The sequence below is a fragment of the Bradysia coprophila genome, unplaced genomic scaffold (genome assembly GCF_014529535.1).
Source record: "Bradysia coprophila strain Holo2 unplaced genomic scaffold, BU_Bcop_v1 contig_151, whole genome shotgun sequence".
Classification (NCBI taxonomy): Eukaryota; Metazoa; Arthropoda; class Insecta; order Diptera; family Sciaridae; genus Bradysia; species Bradysia coprophila.
In genome coordinates this window covers 2,385,036-2,403,048 of record NW_023503423.1, presented here as the reverse complement: position 1 = coordinate 2,403,048, position 18,013 = coordinate 2,385,036, and the positions used below count along the sequence as shown (strand labels likewise).

At 39.6% G+C, this 18,013-nt stretch overlaps 4 protein-coding genes across 4 annotated transcripts; 2 read left to right on the top strand and 2 right to left on the bottom strand.

Annotated features, from left to right (window-relative positions):
* Nucleotides 1-1,284: 1,284 nt before the first annotated feature.
* On the bottom strand, nucleotides 1,285-4,842 carry LOC119074392 (phosphate carrier protein, mitochondrial-like). Its single transcript, XM_037180512.1, has 5 exons — nucleotides 4,728-4,842; nucleotides 4,123-4,389; nucleotides 3,857-4,026; nucleotides 2,302-2,642; nucleotides 1,285-2,210 (listed from the first exon to the last, which is right to left on the bottom strand). The coding sequence occupies exons 2-5, from the start codon at nucleotides 4,328-4,330 to the stop codon at nucleotides 1,862-1,864; spliced, it is 1,068 nt and encodes a 355-aa protein (XP_037036407.1). The 5' UTR covers nucleotides 4,331-4,389; nucleotides 4,728-4,842; the 3' UTR covers nucleotides 1,285-1,861.
* A 2,651-nt stretch (nucleotides 4,843-7,493) lies between these two features.
* LOC119074391 (V-type proton ATPase subunit e 2-like) lies at nucleotides 7,494-8,480 on the top strand. The gene is made up of 3 exons (XM_037180510.1): nucleotides 7,494-7,712; nucleotides 7,845-7,892; nucleotides 7,974-8,480. The coding sequence occupies exons 1-3, from the start codon at nucleotides 7,621-7,623 to the stop codon at nucleotides 8,107-8,109; spliced, it is 276 nt and encodes a 91-aa protein (XP_037036405.1). The 5' UTR covers nucleotides 7,494-7,620; the 3' UTR covers nucleotides 8,110-8,480.
* A 121-nt stretch (nucleotides 8,481-8,601) lies between these two features.
* Nucleotides 8,602-15,239, top strand: LOC119074390 (protein ARV1). Its single transcript, XM_037180509.1, has 4 exons — nucleotides 8,602-8,819; nucleotides 8,888-9,007; nucleotides 14,673-14,808; nucleotides 14,872-15,239. Exons 1-4 carry the CDS (start codon nucleotides 8,715-8,717, stop codon nucleotides 15,213-15,215), a joined length of 705 nt encoding a protein of 234 aa, XP_037036404.1. The 5' UTR covers nucleotides 8,602-8,714; the 3' UTR covers nucleotides 15,216-15,239.
* LOC119074389 (probable proline--tRNA ligase, mitochondrial) lies at nucleotides 15,208-17,106 on the bottom strand. The gene is made up of 7 exons (XM_037180508.1): nucleotides 16,959-17,106; nucleotides 16,701-16,878; nucleotides 16,562-16,635; nucleotides 16,413-16,496; nucleotides 16,113-16,293; nucleotides 15,506-16,052; nucleotides 15,208-15,442 (listed from the first exon to the last, which is right to left on the bottom strand). Exons 1-7 carry the CDS (start codon nucleotides 17,049-17,051, stop codon nucleotides 15,283-15,285), a joined length of 1,317 nt encoding a protein of 438 aa, XP_037036403.1. The 5' UTR covers nucleotides 17,052-17,106; the 3' UTR covers nucleotides 15,208-15,282.
* Nucleotides 17,107-18,013: the final 907 nt, after the last annotated feature.

The following is an 18,013-nucleotide window of genomic DNA, read 5'->3' as shown; positions in this document are numbered from 1 at the left end:
GCTATCTGGCTTATATTCTTTACGATCTTAAATATGTGGGTAAGTCGACCTACTCAAAATGTCATTAAATGAATTTTGATGAAGTTTTAGTGCAAGGTGATATAGGTATTTAACCGAGAGTTGCGAGTGCTATCGTGAGATGCTTAAGGAAATTTACATGTTGAAAAAATTATCCCAATGACGGTCCACGAAGCCCGTAATTTGTACTATGACGTTTCCAACTATTGGTCTGTCGATTTTATATGAAATACCACAAGCCATAGACACCATAACGTAAGTCTCAATGTACTGACAACATTGAATGCAAGCAAAAATCTATTTAAAATTAATTAATTACTGTAAAAGTGATATTTGCTCTTCGAAATTGAAAATATTTCGATACTCCCAACTATCGGTCAAATACCTTATATTAAAGAAAATTCCCTGTCTCGTAAAAACACGGCAGAGTAAAGTAAACCAGGCACGAGCGCTTGATTTGACTAGAGACCTGTATTATCTTTGTGTTTGGCGAATAAAATTTTTCAATTTATGTCAGTTTTCATTTGAGTTAATTTTCAAACAGTGTATTAGGTTCCTTATTAGACGTTTCAAAAATGAACCGCTCCTGCCTGGTTAATTTTACTCTGCCGTGGTAAAAATCATTTCCAAATTTTTCGTTAATGATAATTTTTGCAAACATCTAGGAATCCTAAACTAAATTTTGTGTACTAAACTTAAACTAATGGAGTATCAATTCTTCGCTTTTTGAAATGTTGATTCAACATTGTTAAATCATACATTTTAGCAGTGATTGCTATTTTGAGTATTCTACTTTTTTAGGCGACTTCATCATATTTGTTCAAAACTTTAGTATCGTACACTCGTCAAGACTAAATTTCCATCATTATTAGTTATTGAATTCAGGTAAGTTTTTGGTCTTGAGTCTTGGAGGTATTTTATGAGTACTTTTGTACTATACTAAAGGATTTTAGCTGCTGAGGTTACGAAAGCAACAATGATAAAATCCACATTCTGTACTAAGACTGTTAACTTCTTTTAAATTTTTCCCAACTTTATTATTTTTCTCATTCGCCAGGGTGGGCTCAGACGTGCCCACCCCAGCCGTAGCTACGGGCCTGAGTAAGATAAAGGACTTGCGTCACATTTACCCTTTAAGGGGTTTTTGACTGATTATTCATTTATCGACCAGTCGATCGAAGAGTGATAAAAGCGATGCTCTTCCGTCGTTGTGTCGAAAATTCTCTTTTTGGAAAATGGACGAAACGTCCAAAGTAAAAATGCCGATTTCGTTTAAATTATGATCTGAGTTTATTTTCGCTTATTTCTCTTTTCTATATTTTCTCATCAACAAAATAATACAATTGACCTGTTTGCGTTTGTAATAAAAATCATAAAATAAATAGAAAGAAATGCTTCTCATATTTTGACAGAATGTTACAGAATGTTACAAGCAAAGAAAAATAAAATAATTTTTTTTTTGTTTCGTATTTTACGGAATAGACTGAAGTTGAGTGTAATTTGGCTAGACATTAAATTAAACGGTAAATTGCTACGACGAACCTAAGAAAGTTTTTCGTTTGCTTTGTGAAATTAAATTAAATGCTCCCTCTCCCTCTCCATCCTTCTCTTTCAATCTTTCGATTCTTCTAGTTACGTAAGCCTGCGCGACCTAAATTAGTTAAATTTCCGTTAACGGTTTGCCGAACTTTTCAATTGATTTTGTCTGATGAATTTTCTCTTTCTTTTGGTTTTTCAATAAATAAACGTGTGTCTGTAGTGTGTTGTGTAATAAGTTGAAATTGCTCTAACAGTCACTTTCCCGCCTCACATCATCGCAACGTTGTTTCTTCTCCATCCAACTTTAATTGCCGGCTTCCAATTTCGCTTTGAGTGATGCTGGCATCTCTGGTGGTGGTGGACGTGGAATACCGAAACCGACCTTAACACCGTCATAGATGAACCACTGCAGTGCGGTCAGTGTACCGATCATAATGATACGCGGAACCAAACCGTTCCACATACCGAAGAAGCCCAAATTCTTTGCCACCGTGAAGGCGGACGCTCCCTTAGCCTGGTTCAACTTAGATACGACAACGTCAGCTGGATGCGAAACGATAGCACAGAAAACACCGGCAATGTAACCAGCGGCAAATGTAACCACCAATTGTTCGCCTTTGCTGCAGTCGGCACGAGGTTTCGGTACGACATGTCTGTGGGTAACGAAAATGGCAGTTAGAGATCGTTCCGTCGTTTTGCGACTGTGCAAACAATATCCGCATTTCGAAGCGGACGCACACTTACTTGTACAACAATTCGACGGTACGTTCGAAACAGGCAAACTTCATCATGGTGTATGGAATCTGTCGCATCCACAACGGTACCAAGCCCTTGTAGAAAGCAGTCACTCCCTCATCGGCATACATCTTTGGTGCAGCTTCGCGTAAAGTGTTGGCAAAGCCAGCAGTGGTTTGAATCTTGACCTTGGCTGCTTCGAATGGAGCCAATGCAATGTCGGCGAAGAATTCGGCCGATGCCGATGCAGCCAAATACAAAGTGGTGCGGTAAAGGAACGCATTTTCGTCGCCAATGACATTGCCGTAGTAGACTTTGAAGTATTCGTACAGGCCGAATTTGAAGAGACCCTGGAAAGGTGTTGACATTTAGTTAAGCTGATTGTGCGGTAATTGGCAAGGGAACTGATTGGACAACTTCATATGTTTTCGTAAGCGGCGATCGCTGATGGAAAAGTCCATTCGAATCGATTTAAAAAAAAAAATCTAATTTTTTCCACCAGTGGTGGTAGTGCAGTTGAGTAGTCGATATTGAAATGAAGGAAGATTTTTTCAGTCTGTTTCATACTTGTCATAGGTTCGATTGGTTTGAATTAAATTTCTATTGGAAGATCGGTTATGCCAAACTAGTAATGCTTACCGGAACCCGAACCTAATTTCAACCGGAACTAAGATTTCATATTCAAGCCGAACTTCAACCGAATTGGTTCGATCCGAATCTGACCCGAGCCTGAAATTTGCAGAATCAATCAAGTCGGGTTCAGATAACCCAAAATTTTTCGTGCAAATTTGCGATTCCTTGTCTGAAAATATGGGTACACCCGAACCATCCTGATTCAGGTGCGGATCCTGTTCGGGTTAAATGTAGACTTCAGGTTCAGATCAGGTTCGGGACAAATCCGAAAGTCAAGGTTCAGGTTCGGATCAGGTGTCAGTCGAACCAATTCAGGTTCAGTTCCGGCTCGGATCGAAATCAGCTTCGGGTCAAAATTGAATCAGGTCAACCCGAACATGATGCGAGTCTTGCAGACTAATCAAATTTTCAACTAATCAACCGTGACAGGACATGGAACCAAAATTAAATTTTTCATTCTTCAAGTGACACTAAAGCCTTTATGTTAACACAAGAGACAGATACTAGAGGTTTAGCCTCCTGACGCTGAAAAACAAGCGTGACACAGTAAACGTCGTCCCTGTGACTAACAATTTTGGCAAAATATCTAACAGTGGCTTGTACGGACATGGGCTCTTTTATCTTTAAAGATCTTATGGTCTTCTCGGCTAAACAGAGACGTTGAAGATACATTGCGAAATCGACGCAATTTGAGCGAATCATTGTCTAAATCAAAGTTTATCTACGTTTTGTCACGTGACCTTTACAGTATATCTATCTCTACTCACACCTACACGTCATATCGGTTTCATAGTTTGCATTGATACGATAATTGCATTTGGTCACGATCAAATCAGCGACTACAATCGGAACCGTTTTTACCGACCGCATAATCCGTTTCAATTACGTAACTTAGGACGAAATTTTCCAGATTAAGAAGAAACAAAATTACCTGCGCCGAGTATCCGAATGCGGTTGGGGCCCAGCCCTTAGCCAAACCACGAGAACCATCTTCAGCCAATGTCACTTTGAAGCCATGAATTAAATTCTTGTATTTCGCTTGGTCGACTTGCAGACGACATTTGACCAAATCGAGTGGCGTCAACAGTGTGTGTGTAGAGCCTAGACACAAAAACGAAACAGTCGTTTAACAACATAATCGAGCAGCAATCATGGGCGTGCATAAGCCCGTGATGGTTTTTCAGCAAAGGATCTTACCACAAGAGATAATACCGCCAAGACCACAGAGCAAGAAATATTTTGTGGAACCAAATTCACATGAGTCGCCAGAAGCAGTTGCCGCGGCGGCAATATTTCGTCCGGGGACTAGTTGATTGCTGGTAGACGATGATTCGCATTCGGCACGTGAAAATGGACCCTTAAAGGGTGACTGACGTGCTGATTCGATTAGCGATGAGAACAACATTTTTTCGGGATTTTTTTTTGGGATTTTACACAGGTCGATCACGATAAATGGTCAAAAATCTGCAATGGAAACGCAGAAAATTTTTTTTTTTAAGAAAAAAGTGATTTCATAACACAAAATGAATTTAGAACAGAGCTTTCCGCGGCTTTGTGACAGTACTGCAAGATAAAAAAAATTGAATTCAAGGTTGGCCGTATAATAGTGTACACTGGTGAACAGCGTGAATCGATTATATTGCCAAGTGCGATTACATAATCCAATTTCTTGGAAAAATTGAGTGTTAACGAACTACATTCGTTCATAGCTGTAATCATATGACACTTATGTCATAATTGAACACAGATTTAAGCGGATTCTGGGCGTCTTTTTCACAAAAAATATTTAATTTTTAACTCACATCTCGACACGGTTTCAGTCAGGAACCACAGCAAGGTTTTAAAAGAGTATAATGTACGTGAATGACTTTTCAGTATGAAGTTGGTTTCACTTCTCATTTTAATCTGCGTCTGTCATTGTAACATCGATCAATTCTGTTCACTTCTCATTTTTTGAATGTTTCGCATTTACATTGACTGACACAGTTATGACTGAAAGAGGAACGAGAGCAATGTCAGTCTGTAGCATCTGGTGGTGTATACGAGATGTAGTGAGAGATTCAATTTGAATATACTTTAGAAGGAATTATTTAGTATGAAAAGTCGGGTGTCTAATGATATAGTGATCGACGATGACGCTGTTAACTTCTCACCAGTACACAACCTCGAACCTTTCCTACAGTCAATTTGAATATCAAGTCCATGCTATTGTAACGAGGAAAGTCATTGGCCTTTAGTGTTCAGTGTACTCTGAAATTAAGATTTCTATTCGGTTTAAAATCTGCAATTTTTAAGTTCCTGGGATATGGCTTACAAAACCATAAGAATACATTTATACTAAATGATACCAAATCTCCGGCAAAGAGTTTTTTTTGTGTATAAAACAGGTAATTTTTACTATCTGATAAGCAAAATGCGAGAATCAGCATAGAAATTGAAACTGATGAACTTACTGTCAATGGTTTTATTCACTCGTGAATTTTTGACAGCTGCCCCACAGAGATCAGTTAAATTTAACTGATGGTTTTCGCTCTCCGTGAACACTATGTTAATGCAAAACTCAAATCAGGTAAATTTAACTAATCTCGTGGTCAACTGTCAAAAAATCAAAAATGTTTTCACTTAAAATTCAAAGCAACTCCTGCTTTAATTTCTATGCAATTTCTTTCATTTTGACGTATAACCTCGGGACCAGTTGTATTCGTCTGATCAAAAAGTGCTATCCTTGCCCATAAAGTATTTTTCATCCGTGCGGTGAAAGTAACCTTATTTTCCCCACGTTTCGGTCTGCGACCTCGAGTGACAATCTACACATCTTGTGCCTAAAAAGCATTTATCACTAGGTTGCATAAATAACTGTTTCTCAATTCTCGTTCTACTGTCTCATGGGCCTTTTTGCAACTGTCACTTTGTTTTTGTTCTGAAGAGTTAATTTCGTGGAGAAAAACAGCTATTCACGCTGCGCACAGACTTCACCACTGGGAGAAATAGGAGATTCCAACTGGAGCGAGTTGGAATTTCCTACATCTTCTCAAGGTTCTGAAAGAACAGGTTAAGACACTTCCGAGTTGATCACGAAGGCGGTGAAATCAAAATTTTCCTGTAGCGCCAACTAGGCGTGGAAAATTTTATATGACGATTTCAACTTAACAAAAAAACATAGCTAACGCCGACCCGTACGAAACACCTATTCGTATCAAAAGCCTTTAATGTGAAACTCTTCATTTCTCTTACTTCATTTTCTTCTCTGCTGAAAAACTATTCTCCCTTTAAAATCAGTTACATTATCCACTCTTTGCCTTGTTATCATATACAACTAAATTGCCGGAGGCAATATAGACAGCCCCGTACGAAGACAAATTTCATAAATTCCTATTTAAACAGCTATATACCGCTATATTTACCTATATTTCACTGTAAATAAACATTTCACAGAGGAATATGCTATTATATAGCTCTATATGCCTGTATATAGCTCAATATAGCTGTATATAGGTATATATAGATGTCCATATATGGAATCCCTGAAACCCCTCACACTTAACACATTATTTCCATGTTAACAGAAACTCTCTAAGCATCATTTTTCCCACTTGATATCACTTTTAATAAAATCCAATATGGCCGCCGGCAGCCATTTTGTTAGGAGACCGGAAATAGTACCGACGCTTTACATTCGTTAATACCTTTCAAACAAAAAAAAAATTCATGAAATTTGGTCAAAATTTACTCGAGATATTGTCAAAATACACCACGTTCACTGTACTTCCGAGTAGCCAGATAAGAGCTCACTCCAAGAGACCTAGCTCACGCTCCGGAGAACATAATTTCATAAAAAAAAATTTCCCTGATTGGTACGGTCAATACCTATCTAATAAAGCTAAAACAGACGACATATGTTCAAATGTGGCCGACCTACAAGCAAAAACTGCTTGCCGCCCTGTGCCTGTTCCACACCAAGGGGTCTAACTCACGAGTCGGTCATCCGATTTCCATAAACTTTTTTTTTGTCGATCAATATTGTAAATACCTTTTATTTGACGTATCACTTACAAGTTTAACGTTTAAATGTCCGGAGATATCTTCGAAAAACCGTAAAGCACTTATTGGGCCACAGCTCGGGAGGGGTCGATTCAAAATCGGATGCGTTTTACTCAAGTTATCGTGCAGACAGACAGACGGACAGACGGACATTTTTTTTCTCGCGGATTTGGCATCTCTAGACAACCACAATAGGTTTCCCCTTACTCAGGGAGTCCAATTCGACGTGGTACAAACGTATGCGTAAACCTATAAGACCCCAGTACTTCGTACGGGTCTAAAAATATTTTCAAGTTGACTTTTCGAACAATATGCATGTCTAAATTGTCAAGATTTGTGTTTCACCCGCCTTCGTAAGTGTCCTAACCTGTTCTTTCAGAACCTTGCATCTTCTATCCTTGATAAACAACCATATAACCAATTAATGTTCACCGAAGTGAACAGTCCCCAATTTCTCTAAAAATGTCGACATGATCGACATCGATAAAATGAATGACGTTCACACAAAAAAAGACCCTCTCACGAGTAAACTGTCAAAATCCCGTGATTGACGTTTTACCATTGGACTATCCAATCGATTTTTCCGTATCACTTCTGCTTCAGAAAAACACAAGTTTTTCGTCTTGATCTTCGCGGACGCTGTAATCTGAAACAATGGGCGTTGTACCAGTCATCATCTTTACCGCATTATGGGGCGTTGTTGGCATCGTTTTGCCATTCCTAGCTCCAAAAGGACCAAATCGCGGGTGAGTCATTTTTGTTTTTGTTGAAAAGTTTTCCAACAGAACAAAAGATGAGAGAAAAGAAAAACAGCTGCTCCGCTCTCCGCAACAAAACTGGCAAATTGACCTATCAAATTTTCCTTCTTTTCCATTCAGAATTGTCCAATGCGTACTAATGCTGACGGCAGCAACATGCTGGCTCTTGTAAGTATTGTCGAAGGTCAATCCATAACGTCTCATATGACTGATGTTGCCCAATTTTTTTTTTCTCGCATCGAAAAACAGTTGGCTGTGCTGCTACATGGCCCAAATGAATCCATTGATCGGTCCCAGAATGCACGCAAATACCATTCTTATCATGGCTAGAGAATGGGGCAATCCTATCGATTTGGCTGGCTTTGAACCGCCCGCAGAACACTAATGATGTTCTTCGGCGAGATGTTGTTAGGAAATTGAAGGGAAATGCAATGCTGCACAGTGGGATTTGTTGGAGGAAAAAGTTTAAATATTTACGATGAGGGAGAGGAATCCAGTATTTGTATGTGCGCAACGGATACTGTGGCATTGCATCCGGAAACAATTTTTGTTTTCTTAATTTTCTATTAGTTTTATGTTTACTCTTGGAATCGTCTAACTTGTTTGGTTTGAGAAAAAAAGTTTCGTTTTGTCCGTATAGCGACACCCTGCGCTGTATTTCTATTATTTTTAGTTCTTCTTCTTATTGTTGTACAGTTCAGTCATGCTAAGATGTATATTTACCTCTGAATAAAACGATCTATTTAAACTTGAAAAGGAATTGATTTCTCTACTCTTCGCATTCCGCTTGAAACGTGACATTATATCCATCGAACAATGACTTCCATGCTACCCGTCCCGTGACTCTCTTATCTCGCGACAAAAAAGTGCTGATAAAACCCAGACTTCTTTGTGTGACAAACCGAAAAAGAAGAAAAATTTCTCTTTGCAAACAACAACAAAAGACGGTGGATTCAGTGCGGACTGTGAACCTAATAACCCACCCCAATCATGGACATCGATCACCGACTCAATTATGTTTGCATCAATTGTGGAGCACCAGTCAAAGAGTTGCATAAGAAGTACAGTTCATCGGTGCTGAAAATTATGAGCTGTGTATGTCGCCCGTCTTGTGTTTAAGTAAACGAGATGGTAGTAACAGCCGAAGTTCTTTCCTTTCCCAGGTGGCATGCAAGCAGATCGCTGACAAATACATTGAATTCGAACCGATTATCATACTGATTGATTTGGTGCTGTTGTCACAGTCAGCGTTTAGACATGTGATGTACAATACAACGTTTAAGGTGAGTACGGACGCCCAATTTACCTAAGTTCAATCGGGTTTCAACATCGATTCATTAGCTAATGTAACATCGAGTTAATTTGTGCAGTGCCTAAGCGTGTAGAGTAGACAGTCGTAGTGTCATGTCAGGTAGAGAAATACGTTGAAGACTTCGGTGTTGAATTTTCGATAAATGCCAAGCCTACAAAGTTACTTTCGGTGGTTCGTTTGTGTGGCAATTTTATGAGCGGGAAACAACAAGAGCGAATGGTGGGAAAATATGAGGATTGTTGTTCCTATTGTTGTTGTTCCCCCTCGAAATTTTAAGTTAGTCAATTAATTTAATCAACATTTCAGTTTCCAAGTCTTGGTCAGTGTTAGGTACTTGTGGTGTCGGGGAATCTCGCACACGCGATCATAGTATGCGTCCTTTTACGACATGTAACGAAAAGTCATGACTGTGCGAGATTCACCACTTAGATGTGAATCTCGCACTCCATGAATTTGTGTGGTGTGCGAGATTACCCTACCCCGTACTTGTGTAATTACGTGCGTCCAATTTTTTTTTAAGATCTTTGTTCGCCACGAAAAGTTGTGGAACAAAAAAATTTTTCTGGAAAATGGAAAATTGTTTTCCAAGCCGTCAAAACCATTCATATGGAAACCTCTTTAAAGTCCGAATATCGCTGAAGCTGCAAGATATTTTTGAAAAACTTCTTCTGTTCTGGATAGTGTGGCTCATTACCGATATTTCACGGAAGAAGTTTTTTTTCGAGGAGTCGGAATGGAACCAGTATTAGGGTTGGTGACGGGTATTATCGCCCAGGGAATTATCGCCCAGACAGATTTTTTCAAAAATTAATTGGTATTATCACCCGGGGAATTATCGCCCAGGAACTATCACCCAGCTCGATGGGAATTATCACCCGGGGAATTTTCGCCCAGGAATTATCACCCAGGGAACTATCACCCAGGAATTATCACCCAGACTAACTGGGAACTTTCACCCGGGGAATTATCGCCCAGGAATTATCACCCAGCTATCTGGTAATTATTCCCCAGCTAGTTAAAGCTGAGGAATTGCGGCCCAGTAAATTTAGAATTATCACCCAGCTATTTTAAATTGAGGAATTATTGCCCAGTGAATTTGGAATTATCACCCAGCTATCTGAAATTGAGGAATTATCGCCCAGAAATTTGTGTTCAAAGTATTACCGAGTCAGCAGTAACTTTTCAACTATGTTAAAAGATTTATCACATTTTCGATATACACATCTTTTACTCCTATTAATTTGGTAAAACATTATCTATAGTAGAGAAAGATAACTTCCTCAGTGTGTAAACTTTAATGCGAATTTACGTCTGATCTAATCAATTGTGCACCGTCTTGTGTTAATCTCATTCGACCTAATCGATTGTGCATCGTCTTAGGGGATTGCACATTTGATTCAATCGATTCACCTAAGACAATGCACAATCGATTGAATGAAACATTTAGGGTAACTAATTGTGCATCAACTTAGAAGCACCTACAATTAGTCTAGCAAATTGTGCATCAACTTAGAAGCACCTACCATTAGTCTAGCAAGTCTAGTTAAACTAAATGTGCATCCATTTAAGATGATGCACAATTTGCTAGAATAATTGTAGATGTCTCTAAGTTGATGCACAATTAGTTATACTAAATGTGCATCCATTCTAAACTTACATGCTGTTACCTTAGCTATCGATAGAATTCATTCCTGTGAAGTATCGCCAAAGTCAAATCGCCAAAAAAAATCGCCAAAGTGTGAAGAACCACCAAGAAAAATCGCCAAAGTGTGAAGAAACGCCAATTATTTGACTTTTTTCTTTTGTCGTTTCTTCACACCTTGTCGATTTTTCTTGGCGATTCTGTTGTACCATTGCCAAGGTATGTATGTGAAGTACAGGCGAACTTGAACCTGTGGATTCTACATTATAGTCAAGTAGTTATGACGATCATTTTATATCACTTTTTAGTGATTTTTGGAATTACAAAAAATTCGCAGCATAGAAACTGCCAAATAAAAATTTCGTAGGTTTGAACCCGCGAAAAAAATCGCCCTTTCAAACTGCGAAAACAAATACACAAAATTTGCAGATAAAAATCGCAGAATTGAATCATAAAAAACCTTGCAGGTTTGAGTTGAGATCCAACTTAACTCAATTCCTAACTTTCTTCTCGCCATAAAAGCGTGTTGTTGGTTCCTAGGGAATTCATCCTTTTACGAAATGTAACGTGCAGTAGTTTAGTTCATCCCTACAGAATTCATTTTCCGAAATGAATACCAATTTTCATTGTACATAAAAAGTGTTTTAACACGCCGAGCGATCCGGCCCATTGCCCCGGAGCGAAGCGAAGGGCCGCAATGCGAGCCGGGCGCCGGAACGGTGTCGGTAACTTAGGAGTTATTTTTTTTGCTCTCGCACCGTCTCATAATTAGTCCTTTTACAAAATAACACGCTAAATAAATTTCAGACAGAGAAATACTCCGCCTTAAATGGTGGACATGTATCTCATTTCTATTGGTAGTTTATTATTTTTTATCGGTAGTATTGAGTTAAATTATCGGTCGTTTATTACCATCCTTTTTTATCTCCGTTTTTCAATTTTTTATCTACCGTTTATTGAGATCGCTTCCGAATGAACAGGTGCATCGCCCTCGTCTAGACACATCTAGAGTACTTCGCACTCAATGTAATAAATAACTAAATTTCAACTAGTCGGATCTTACTAAAACAAACTGCCGGTGTGTAGCGCGCGATCTCAGGATCCTGGCGCTAGTTTTATGCAACTCAGCTCAGCATCATAATTTTCGAAATCTGCGGACTTTAGATGCCTCTGTTGCATAAAAGGTTCTACGAATCTCGATGCAAAGTGCTTTATAAGAAGGCTTACTGTGTGTATTGTGCACTAGGCCTACGCCTAGAGTCACAATTACTCATCTAAGGCCCGATAAATCACTTTGTACTCGATGTCTTTCAAGACTTTGAAATCATGATCATAACAAAAAAAAATCCAAAGATAGATATATAATGCAAACTCTAATATTTTCCTGAAGAATGAATTTAAATTTTAAAGATTTTTTTCATTTTGTCTTTTTTTCCCACTTTAGTGATTTTTTTTCGCGATTTGTCAATTTTTGAGAATTTTTGTAGTCGCCAAAAAAAAATCGTCAAAGTGTGAAGAACTACCAAGAAAAATCGCCAAAGTGTGAAGAAACGACAAAATGTGAAGAAACGCCAACATTTTTTTTTTGGCGATTCGACTTTGGCGATTCTTCACGGCAATATAGAATTCAGAGGGTAGAAATTGTCTGAAATGCAGTTCTATAGTTCTACAATAGGAAAGACAGTGGGTCATATGAAGACGTCACTTATTTTTAGTAACTGACCTCTGGTGACTTCAAACTTCTTAAAAAAACTTGTTAGCTTAAAAAGTGACAACAAATGGCAAAAATGACCAGTGTCTAAAACAATGAAGTAGTAGGAATGTCAGGATTAGACATTGAGGTTATACCATAAACAGAGTCAAACAAGGCATCAGAACAGTCGGAGCGTTTGCTGCGACCTAGCCCCGTACAACCCGTAATCCAACTTCGTCCGCAACCATTATACGTCCGTAGCCCTAATAAGCCCGGAACCCTAATACGTCTACAACCCTCTAATGCGTATGTTACCAAAATGCAAGTCAAGTTGCGCATTGTCAAATTTACTGAAGCTGTTCATTTTTAAAATTGCGCATAGCGCAATTACGAAAGCCCGTACGAAGTACCTTTCAAATAAAACCAACAATTTACGACATTATTTTAGAAACCCAAAATTTTTTGCCAACTTTCCATTGGGTATTCAATTACCTCTCAAATGAAACAAAAACTAGCAAAATCGGATGAGATTTACTCGATTTATGTGCAAAAAACACTTAGGGCCGAGTAGCGGCCTTAGTCCAAGGGCCCAAATTTGAAACTTTTTTCGCCACGTTCTTTTCGGTATTCAATTACCTTCCATAAAAAACTAAATCTAGCAAAATCGGATGAGATTTACTCGATTTATGTGCAAAAAACACTTAGGGCCGAGTAGCGGCCTTAGTCCAAGGGCCCTAATTTGAAACTTTTTTCGTCACGTTCTTTTCGGTATTCAATTATCTCTCAAATGAAACAAAAACTAGCAAAATCGGATGAGATTTACTCGATTTATGTGCAAAAAACACTTAGGGCCGAGTAGCGGCCTTAGTCCAAGGGCCCAAATTTGAAACTTTTTTCGTCACGTTCTTTTCGGTATTCAATTAGACTCCATAAAAAACTAAATCTAGCAAAATCGGATGAGATTTACTCGATTTATGTGCAAAAAACACTTAGGGCCGAGTAGCGGCCTTAGTCCAAGGGCCCTAATTTGAAACTTTTTTCGTCACGTTCTTTTCGGTATTCAATTATCTCTCAAATGAAACAAAAACTAGCAAAATCGGATGAGATTTACTCGATTTATGTGCAAAAAACACTTAGGGCCGAGTAACGACCTTTGAGCCCTCCCAACAAGCCCACGTTGCATCTTACCCAAAAACAATGTTCAGCAACTTTGTTCTACTCGTCAATACCTTTCATTTGATATATCACAAGCAGCTATTGCGTGCGTATTTCGGTAGATATCGTCGAAAGACTGAAAAACACCTATAGGGCCCTAGCTCTGGAAGGGCCGACCCTACCATGCCCATTTTCGAACTTGACCTTACTTTTGTCGATACCAATCGGGGAAAAAAAGAATTTTGAAAAAAGGTTGTGATTTACTCTAGCCCCCCTCTATCACGGACGGACGGACGGACGGACGGACGGACGGACGGACATTTTTTTTATTGCGGATTCGTCATCTATGAACATAACCAAATGCTTTGCCCTTACTGTCTGCTTCCAATTCGACGTGTTACAAACGGCATATTAATCTTATAAGCCCCCAGTACTTCGTACGGGGCTAAAAAGTAATTTCATCGAGGAACGGGGCCAGAAGCGAAAAAGGTTCCGTAAAAGTAAATTACAATTTTAATAGGAAAAATGGTCCCAAAAGTGGAACTTTCCATAATCCTTGAACAGAAATGGAAGGAGGGGAAGTAGTGATGAAATGTCTGTGCAAGAAACACCAGCACTAGTATCCCAAATTATAGCCAACGTATCTTTCATTGATCTAGAAAAAACTTTTTAAAAAATCCCTTTTTGGGCACACATGAGTTTCGTTGGCAATATCTCAGGCTCCTGGACACACGGATCATGGCCGCCTTAAAAGTAGATGAATTTTCAGGGACACTTCTTGGGGAAACTCTTATACCTACTTCATTCCGACTACATCAAAAGTTCTTCCATGAAATAGATCATCTGCAAGGACATTTGAAATGCCATCCACCTTAAGGAGTGCATACCACGTCCAAAAAATTTCATACAAACGAAACTTAAGTGAGGCTACGTCTGAAAGTAGCGTATAGCTTAACTTGAAGATGATCTGTATCGGTTATGAGTGATACTTTCCAGAACCAAAGAAATGTTCATGTCAAACAACAGGGAACCAAGAAAAGTCTTTAAGAACTTTAGGCGCCGAGAGCCCTGTTTTCTCTCGACACAATGACCTGGACCTGGTAAGGAATCGACACGCCATCTCAATCATAATTGTAATATTTTCAGATCTACGCTAAAGTCCTGGTAGTTCAACTGCTATTCGAGTCGTACATAATTTGGATCGATGTGCCCAAACCGCTGAACAAAGTAGAGTACGCGTCAGAGAAGGAATTCTATTTCTCCTTCCTCCTGACCGCCATCGGTAAGTGAAATAACTTCAAATAATTCAGCCAAATTCAATGAGAACTCCTCTTTCCACACACAGACTATGTGCTTCTCGTGCTAATTTTTCAACTGTGGACAAATGTACCGAATCGAACAGCCAAAGGATTGGGCACCGTGCATCTGGTCAAAGCGATGACGCTGGCGAAAATAGCCAAATTCTTTATGATTCCGATAGTGATCTGGAGCCGGAACGAAACGAATTCAGCATCGTTGCGGCTGGTGCTGGTCAACGGTTACTACTTTCTATCGTTGACGCACGTTTTGTCGGTGCTAACGGAATGTTCGCGGAAAAGTTCGGCCGTTAAGGCGCTGCTGACGGTCATAGTCAAACATGTCGTAATGATTGACCTGACGGATAGACTGAGAAATGTTGTCATGGTTTGATCAATAAAAACAAAATTTATTCGACTTCTGGCGACTACACAGTGTGCCTCGGCACTGCTGACAACAACTACCGATAGCGATGTGAACTGACTTCATTCCTAATTTCGCCAAGAAGTTCGTCGAAACTCAGACGTTTTACAGTTTCTGTGTTGGTGAAATGCAGCTCGTATTTACCATCGACACCAGCAGCGTCTTTACCAATTACTACAATCAGCGGATAGCCCAATCTGTTGAATAGACAGATGAGAAAGTTAAGGAAACCTGCGCCACGAATCACAAAATGGTCCAACCTTTTCGCTTCTAACATCCGTTTCCCTATCGTTAATCCAGTCCTGTCATCAACGACAACATCATCGCTAAGTTCCTGTGTCTTGGTCAGTTCACCATAAACCAAGTCCGTTAAATGGGCCACGGATTCCATTTCTCGACTGCCTCGCTTGGGTGGGATAATGCAAACCGAAAACGGTGCCAAAACGAACGGCCAACGAATTTCCCGTTCTGTCGATAGGTTTTCAATCGAAGCAGCTATCAGCCTACTGATACCGATCCCATAGCATCCCATCGTCAATGTTGTCGGTTTACCATTCGCATGTAGGAACCTTGCACCCAATGGCTTTGAATACTTGTCGTCCAAGAGAAACGTGTGTGCCACTTCAATGCCTTTGCATCGCTTAACCGTTGCCTGACACTGCGGACAAGTTGAAACATCACCGGCCACTTCAAGATTCGTTGACCAACTGCATGCTGTGCATTGCATGAGGGTATCATCACCGATTTCGGATGGAACATGAAATTCGTGTGATAGTGAGCCGCCGATATTCCCGGCATCGGCCTGAACTGATTCAATGAGAGGTTGGATTAATGTGAGTGTGTCTCATTGGTTGCGCAAACTCTTACCAATTTTCGTCGGTGTTCCGATCGTTCGGAAGAGATCCGTGTAGGTTTGGACATATTCTTCGTATGTTCGGATCGCACTCGAACGATCAATGTCGAACGAGTAACTGTCTTTCATCAGAAATTCCTTGGCGCGTATCAGTCCGAATTTAGGTCTCTGCTCTTCGCGAAACTTGTTTCCGATCTGTAATTGGATGTCAATTTGGTATCAATCGTTCCCTCTAAAAATGACTGAATAGGGCGAGACTGTGAAGGGAATCGAGGACAAGGAATCAAATGTGCCAACCTGTTCCGTTCATTTACCTGATAGACTTTCAATGGAAGTTGTCGATAACTGATTGGTTGTCCAATGTTCGCCATCAATGATGTGATCGCTTCCTCGTATGTCTAGACAAAAATCAGATTCTTTTTCAGTTAATTCACTCCTCTCGACGTTCACTGGATTTCAATACCGGTCCAAGAACGTAAATTTTACCGTGCCGATCTGTGGTGGTCAACAGTTCTGATTTTGTTGTTCCGTAGCGGCCTACATTCGAAATTGGTGTTAAAATCCAACTGAAATGCCAACAATTTAATTGCCAGGCTAATTACCAGACTGTTGCCATAAGTCGATGGATGTCAGATGGGGAATGGAGATCTTCTGGGCGCCGATTTTCTTCATGTAATGATCCACAATTCCGGTACACTTTTCGATGGAACGCTGGGCTAGTGGTAGAATGGTGAAGAATCCATTGTTTGCCGGTCTGATCAGGCCCAACTCGATCATTAACTGGCGGTCAATAGATTTCGAATTCGAGTGAAAGTTTTGGTAGTTGAAGTGAATCACATTGTTCGGCTCGTTTTCCCTACCTTTTGACTTTTCGATGAAATTTCACGATTTTTCCCTATCGCTTCTGTCGGAGTGGATATAACCGGTTGAAAAATCTTCGACAATTTATTCATGATTTCGATGTTCTAATGATGCAATGAAAAGTAAATATAATGCACACCGGGTGTGGAGGATGTTTGACATGTTTACAAAAAAAAAACATCTGGTTTGCCAGTGTTGACACAACATCTGTAAAATGGCTCGCTGGGCTAGAATGACGTTTTGATTTGAAACTTATGTTTCGAACTGACAGTTTGGGCATTGACATTTTTGACATGTGAAAGATTTCGTAATACCCTCAACTGAAACCGTGTACTTTACCATAGCACTGTCTTGACAGTGTCTGTTCGAAACAGGTAGATCAATGACAAATGTTTTAAGTAAATGATGTTAACAAGATAGGGCTAGTGACCAAAGTATATAAACACTGAAAGTAGCGCAGATCCTCAAAAATATGCGAATCCCTACTAGGTGAATTTATTGTATATCAATACACATGCGTACAACATGCTGTAAATATATGTATTGGCGTCATACGAAATTCACCTTAAAGTCGGGATCCGTATTTCTTGCTATTCCCTGAGGGACTGCGCTACCTTCAGTGTTTATATACTTTGCTAGTGACGCATACACAGTTCGTGATACCATGCAAATTGCATTGCAAAGTTTCGTATACGTATAAAGGCACTACGTATGTACCAAGGCTGTATACTTTGGTGAGGTCACGCAGATCGCCATTTTATTAGATACGCGGGAACACACCTTTTCCATACAAACAAATTCACCAAAATTGAATTTGTATGGCGTGGTGAATTTTGTGTATGAAACGTGGTGTGTCACCCGCGTATCTGCATCTGCGTGACCTCCACAAAGTATACAGTCTTGGTATGTACAAAGCTCGGGTAAAGTGTTTTTTTTGCGAGTATCTTCTTCTTTTTCAGCCTGTTTCTATCCACTGCTGGATGTAGGCCTCTCCAACTTCTTTCCATTTCGTACGATCCATTGCCATTTGCTGCCAGTTTGTACCTGCAATATT

Bases quoted from the DNA above. Each gene is read 5' to 3' on its own strand.
- LOC119074392 (XM_037180512.1), bottom strand. From the start codon at position 4,330: ATGTTGTTCTCATCGCTAATCGAATCAGCACGTCAGTCACCCTTTAAG. The intron at 4,027-4,122 runs GTAAGATCCTTT...TTTTGTGTCTAG, and splicing joins TGGCGGTATTATCTCTTGTG to GCTCTACACACACACTGTTG. The intron at 2,643-3,856 runs GTAATTTTGTTT...ACACCTTTCCAG, and splicing joins CATTCGGATACTCGGCGCAG to GGTCTCTTCAAATTCGGCCT.
- LOC119074391 (XM_037180510.1), top strand. From the start codon at position 7,621: ATGGGCGTTGTACCAGTCATCATCTTTACCGCATTATGGGGCGTTGTT. The intron at 7,713-7,844 runs GTGAGTCATTTT...TTTTCCATTCAG, and splicing joins CCAAAAGGACCAAATCGCGG to AATTGTCCAATGCGTACTAA. The intron at 7,893-7,973 runs GTAAGTATTGTC...ATCGAAAAACAG, and splicing joins GCAGCAACATGCTGGCTCTT to TTGGCTGTGCTGCTACATGG.
- LOC119074390 (XM_037180509.1), top strand. From the start codon at position 8,715: ATGGACATCGATCACCGACTCAATTATGTTTGCATCAATTGTGGAGCA. The intron at 8,820-8,887 runs GTATGTCGCCCG...TTCCTTTCCCAG, and splicing joins TGCTGAAAATTATGAGCTGT to GTGGCATGCAAGCAGATCGC. The intron at 14,809-14,871 runs GTAAGTGAAATA...TTCCACACACAG, and splicing joins CTTCCTCCTGACCGCCATCG to ACTATGTGCTTCTCGTGCTA.
- LOC119074389 (XM_037180508.1), bottom strand. From the start codon at position 17,051: ATGAATAAATTGTCGAAGATTTTTCAACCGGTTATATCCACTCCGACA. The intron at 16,636-16,700 runs GTAATTAGCCTG...TTTCGAATGTAG, and splicing joins CGACTTATGGCAACAGTCTG to GCCGCTACGGAACAACAAAA. The intron at 16,497-16,561 runs GTATTGAAATCC...ATTTTTGTCTAG, and splicing joins AAATTTACGTTCTTGGACCG to ACATACGAGGAAGCGATCAC.